The 5,972-nt window shown below is 31.6% G+C and overlaps 1 protein-coding gene across 1 annotated transcript; it reads right to left on the bottom strand.

Moving 5' to 3' along the window:
- Positions 951 to 5,823, bottom strand: LOC107618246 (primary amine oxidase). The gene is made up of 4 exons (XM_016320257.2): positions 4,895 to 5,823; positions 2,657 to 3,041; positions 1,885 to 1,998; positions 951 to 1,813 (listed from the first exon to the last, which is right to left on the bottom strand). Exons 1-4 carry the CDS (start codon positions 5,653 to 5,655, stop codon positions 1,100 to 1,102), a joined length of 1,974 nt encoding a protein of 657 aa, XP_016175743.1. The 5' UTR covers positions 5,656 to 5,823; the 3' UTR covers positions 951 to 1,099.

The raw sequence follows: 5,972 nt of genomic DNA, 5'->3' as shown, positions 1-5,972 counted from the left end.
ATATATGCTATTGTGCAGGGACGGTTCCAAGTATATTGGTATGTGGGCAAGCGCCCCCACTACAATTTAAATTTTTTTTGAGTAGTATATGATAATAATATTTATTTGCTTCATTAGATTATTAAATTTGACCCCACAATAATTTTTTACTCAACTTTTGGTATTTAATCATCAATTTAAAAATTTTATATTAGATATTCGTTAGAATGATCAATTCTAATATTTAAACGAAATTAGTATTCTTTTTTAAAAATATTATTCTTTTCAAATTAGCTTTAATTTTTGTGTAGCAACTATATTAATTGAATGAACTTTTTTAACTATGAATATCAATAAGAGTCGGCTTCTAATTGTGCTGGGAAGTGAATTTTTAAATAATTGTTTAGTATTATATATGGAAAGAGAGAAAGTTTGATAGTAGTGTTAAGAGAAAAATTACTTAATTTTTTAAAAATATAAAATCTAAAAGAATAGAATTTTAAATTATATATTATTATTTAAAATATAGTGACATTTTGGTATAACAAATTCAAAAATAGGGTCGGTTTTAAATTGATCGATGATTATACTTAAATCATAAAGTATTGACTTAATAACATTACATTATTATAGTCGCCGTGTAAATTGAAGAAATTACAAGAGTGGTGAATGGTTTCAAATTTCGATGAATATGCTATTGTGGACTTTTGATTAATAATGTTTAGAACGTGATGATTATGTATTTTTTTAGTAAGATGAATATTAGGGGAGTAATAAAATTTATTATTTTTTACTAGTATGGTGAATTATTAATATTTAAAAGTATAAGTTAAAAATATATTATAAAATTATTAGATTAAAAAATTAGACAATAACTAAAAATAATAAATTTTAAAGACCTTCTAATAATTTTTTTTATATTAATATTTGGTTTGATGAATGACATATAGTGACATTTTGGTATAACAAAATAAAAAATAGGGTCGCTTTTTAATTGCTTGATGATTATACTTATCAAAGTATTGACTTAATAACATTACATTATTATAGCGTGTAAATTGAAGAAATTACAAGAGTGGTGAATGGTTTCAAATTTCAATGAAATGCAAAGATAAAGGAACTAATTAACTATTGCTTTAAGGACAGGGTTGGCCTCAAAGAAATTGGTAGGCCTAAGTTCAAATTCAACATTAAGCGTTGGCATAACCGGATAATCTTCCTGTGAAGGAACATGGTGAAACCCCATCGTGTACCACAATACTATATCTTCTTTCTCTATCTCCCTATTCTTCTTGCTCCTAACGGCTAAAGAATCATCCCCTCTACTACGATCCACGAATAATCCAGCGGCCCATTTTTCAGATTTGTTGTAAGGTGTGACCCAAACATTATAATTGCTGAATGCCCCTCGTATTTGAGGATAATCATCACTTACCAGAAGAGGATGTGCAACTGACCCCGGTAACAACCGGTAGCCAGTCTTGTTTCCCCGTTTTGTTTTCTTGTTAGGATTCACCACTGCCAGCTCAGCAGCTTCCAACCCCAGCTTCACTCTCCCATCAGCTTCCGTTTTAGCAGTATCACTCACAGTTGTCCAGTAACTTTTTCTAGGGATCTTGGGATCTTTGACTTTCCGAGTCTGCAAGGTGGTTTTCACAAATGAGTTGCGTTGACCATCAATGTCAAGATCAAGGTAGTATGTAAAGAAGTGGTCATGGTACACACCAATTGTGTTATCTGATAGCAATGTGCCGTGGATGTCTATCTCCCCTTTAATTTGATCCGTGTTGATGTATGTCCCTCCCTTCATCCCCAATATTCCAGTAAGCCCAACCTAATTATTGTCACTAATTAATTAGTAATTAAATCAGCATTGGCTAGAATTAATTAAACCTTAATCCTTACCCCGAATTTGATGCTACCACTTGGCTTAAACTCCCAGTCAATGACATAGTCGTAGTTGCCCACAGTTGAAACCATTCTCACCACTAGGCTTACATCTGCCCTAACCTCGGTTATCTAACAGCAAAACCATCACATCACAAATGGACATTATTATAAATGAGCATGCCGCCAAATTAATCTTTATATATTTTATATTTTAATATATATTTTATGAGTAAATAATTAATTTTGTATTTAAAAAATCATTCATTTTTTAAATTAATCTCCAATTTTTTTTATTAAATTTGTCTTTTAATAATTTTAAGTTGATCGCATTAGTTTTTCTGTCATTTTTGTTACTTGTGGTATCAAAATTTGCTGATATAGCAATAGCACCATACGTGACATCACAGTAACATTATAAATTTATAAAATTATATCAAATCAACTCTAAATTGAAAAATTTTAATGTTTTAAAGTGTCTCTCAATTTGAAATTAATTTAATATAATTATATAAGCTTATCATGTTAATAATCAATTAGAATTATCAAATATATGCTGTGGTAAAGTTCAATTATGATACTAGATCCAGGTATTCTGCATAGATTCTAATTGTGTGTTATAGTCAGTATAATGTTATTTAACGTGCTATATTAATAAATTTTAACATTGTTAATAATAGAAATAATGGAATAACTAATGTGACTAATTTAAAATCTTTAAAAAACAAATTTAATTAAAAAAATATTTTAATAATAGATTTGGAGAATTTGTGAGAGAAAAAAATGGTACCACTTGATTTGGGATTGCGATTTCTGTGTGACGCCACATGATATCACCGGCATGCTTCTCGAATATGCAGAAAGCATTAGTTATCTTAACTGGATTGCCATTGGCATCGGCATAGAATGCATCTAAGAAGTGAGCATTGGGAGGGCAATCTGTGAGAGGCTCAAGTGAAGATGCAGATTGTCCAAAGCCGTATTCGCCACAGTCAAAGTAAGTTGTGTAGTACCATTCCTCCGTGGGGTCTTGATATGGCACAAACACCTCTGATATGAATCCTCTGTATAGCACCTCACGATACCTCTGCTTTTCAATATCATAGATTGAGGCCAATGAAATTATTGCCCCAACCTGAAAGTCGAACCCCAAATGGAATTTCCAGTTCCCCCAACTGTTCACACCAAATCCAATCAGCCTTAACTATGGTTAAATTATTTAAATTAATATTAATAAAAGAAATTTCATATATACTTTCTCAACAAAAATATTATGTATGCACTAAAAAATAATTAAATTAGTTATTATATATTTAAAATAAAAATATTATTTATATATTAAATTAATCATCATATATTATTTAGGAAAAGTCTAGAAGTCAGTAATTTTTGTGTTTTGTGGCCAGCACTTAACCATCAAAAGAAAAGTGAGTGATCTTCCACCATTAGATGTAATCTCACACCATTAAAAACACTATTAATGGCCAATTGATGATTACAAAACATAAAAATTGTTGACCCCTATCACTCCTCTATTATTTAATTTATTTTTAATATCTAATATATATTTTATAGTCATGGTTAATTTTAGTGTATGCTTAATATAGTTGTATTCGAAATGAATAATTTATTTAATCACTGATTTTTATATATAAATAAACATATCACACTCATTACATTTAAGCGAAGCATACGAGAATAGGGGATGCTCCCATAAAGACACGTAAAAAGACGCTTATGTGTCGCATTATTATTGGATGTATTAATGAATCGGTTATTTTTTAATTTCTTAATAAATTAGAATAAAATTGATTTTTTTTATAACAATAACAATAAATCTATTTTTTTAGAAATTTAATTGTATTTTTAAATTTTTAGGAATTTAAATATCCGCAAAACAAAAAGTTAGGGGTATATTTGTCTTTTTATCAAAAAATTTTAAGATATTCGATTTAGATTGTGTAATTCAATCGGATCAAATCGAATCTAATAATTATAAGAAAAAGTCTAGGGGTCAGCAGTTTTGTTGAATTTTGGCCAGCATGTAGCCAGCGGAGAAAGGTGAGTCATTGGATGAAATCTCACACCAATCTCACACCATTAGATTATCATTGATGGCTATTTGATGGCTACCAATCACAAAAATTGCTGGCCCCTAGCATTGTTTTTTTATAGTCATGGTTAATTTTAGTGTATGCTTAATATAGTTGTATTCGAAATGAATAATTTATTTAATCACTGATTTTTATATATAAATAAACATATCACACTCATTACATTTAAGCGAAGCATACGAGAATAGGGGATGCTCCCATAAAGACACGTAAAAAGACGCTTATGTGTCGCATTATTATTGGATGTATTAATGAATCGGTTATTTTTTAATTTCTTAATAAATTAGAATAAAATTGATTTTTTTTATAACAATAACAATAAATCTATTTTTTTAGAAATTTAATTGTATTTTTAAATTTTTAGGAATTTAAATATCCGCAAAACAAAAAGTTAGGGGTATATTTGTCTTTTTATCAAAAAATTTTAAGATATTCGATTTAGATTGTGTAATTCAATCGGATCAAATCGAATCTAATAATTATAAGAAAAAGTCTAGGGGTCAGCAGTTTTGTTGAATTTTGGCCAGCATGTAGCCAGCGGAGAAAGGTGAGTCATTGGATGAAATCTCACACCAATCTCACACCATTAGATTATCATTGATGGCTATTTGATGGCTACCAATCACAAAAATTGCTGGCCCCTAGCATTGCTCTATAAAAAAAATATTCAATAATAATATAACACATGTAAACTTCTTTTAAAAAAAGACATTTTTAGTGTCTTTATTAAAATGGTCTGCATGAGAATAAACCAACAAGGCACCAATCTTGCAAACAAACAAAAGAATAAAACAAAGGCAATAATGGTCTCGTAGATCTACTAGTATATGTTTGTTTCCTAATGAAATTAAATGAATGCGACAAATATGAAAATAATTGACTAATATGATAGAAAAAAAATGATGATAACGAACCTTACAGAGTGACCATCAATGGTGAATCCAGGTCGATGTGGTTGCGTGACATTTACCCCATTAAGCTTAGGACCAAAGGGTGGCTTCAGATTCGACAATCGGTACTCAGTGCCTTCGCCTTTAGGCACCGGAATCCCAAACCTGTCAGAGAAAGAAAGGATTCTCATGTCATCAAGATCAGCCACCATGGCCACACCTTCCAAAGGCCTAGCATAAAGATTGGCGGTTCCATTTGTGTAATAACACTTAACTTTGACGGTCCTTTTGGTCTTTTCCTCTCCAAACCAACCAACAGTGAAGGCAGCACACACAACCTGAGACATGTTGAGAGCCCTCTTGTTGAGCGAGTCCTTGAAGGGTTCATAGCTGAATGGTAGCTGTGAAACGAGACCCTGTTCCACAAAAGTCAACGTGGGGAAGCCATGCCCCTTGTAGACTCTTGTTGAGATTATGGAGCGCGTTGACAAGTCCACTGTCATCTCCAGTGACTGCTTTTGGAACCGGGCAATGACGAAGGCGCGGCGTGGCGGCAGAGACGGTGCCCTGGACTTGGAGGAGAGCCATGAAAGGATTTGTGGCTTGTCGGGTTCATCCAATGCCACGTGTTGAAAGGTTAGGTTGGATGATGATGATGTTGGGTATGAATTAGTGATTATGGTTCGAACAAGGTTGAGCTCTGAAGGGGTCAGAGGGTCAAGAGGGTGTGCTTCTGCACACCTCCAACAAACTTGGATCAGGACCAACACCATCACTATCTTCATTTTCTTGCATCAAATTAACCATTCCTACTTAAGCTTAGCTTCTAGATCTTATATATCATATCATCATATCTTAATAATTGAGCTGAGCTTCACTCTGTTCTGTCAAACAACCCATGCATAATAATTGAATGAAAGAAATTCAGGAGTAGATTCAGGTGTAATCAATTTCATGTGAAGTTGATAATTGAGAGTTATTGGATAAAAAATTTAGTCAAATTATTTAATGATTTTCAGCTATCAACTTCATATGAAGTTGACTACATCTGAATTTTTACCAATTGAGAGTTGAAAATCGTTAAATAATTTGATATGTTTAT

Source organism: Arachis ipaensis, chromosome B09, assembly GCF_000816755.2.
Source record: "Arachis ipaensis cultivar K30076 chromosome B09, Araip1.1, whole genome shotgun sequence".
NCBI classification, from domain to species: domain Eukaryota; kingdom Viridiplantae; phylum Streptophyta; class Magnoliopsida; order Fabales; family Fabaceae; genus Arachis; species Arachis ipaensis.
This window is presented reverse-complemented; position numbering and strand designations above follow the sequence as displayed.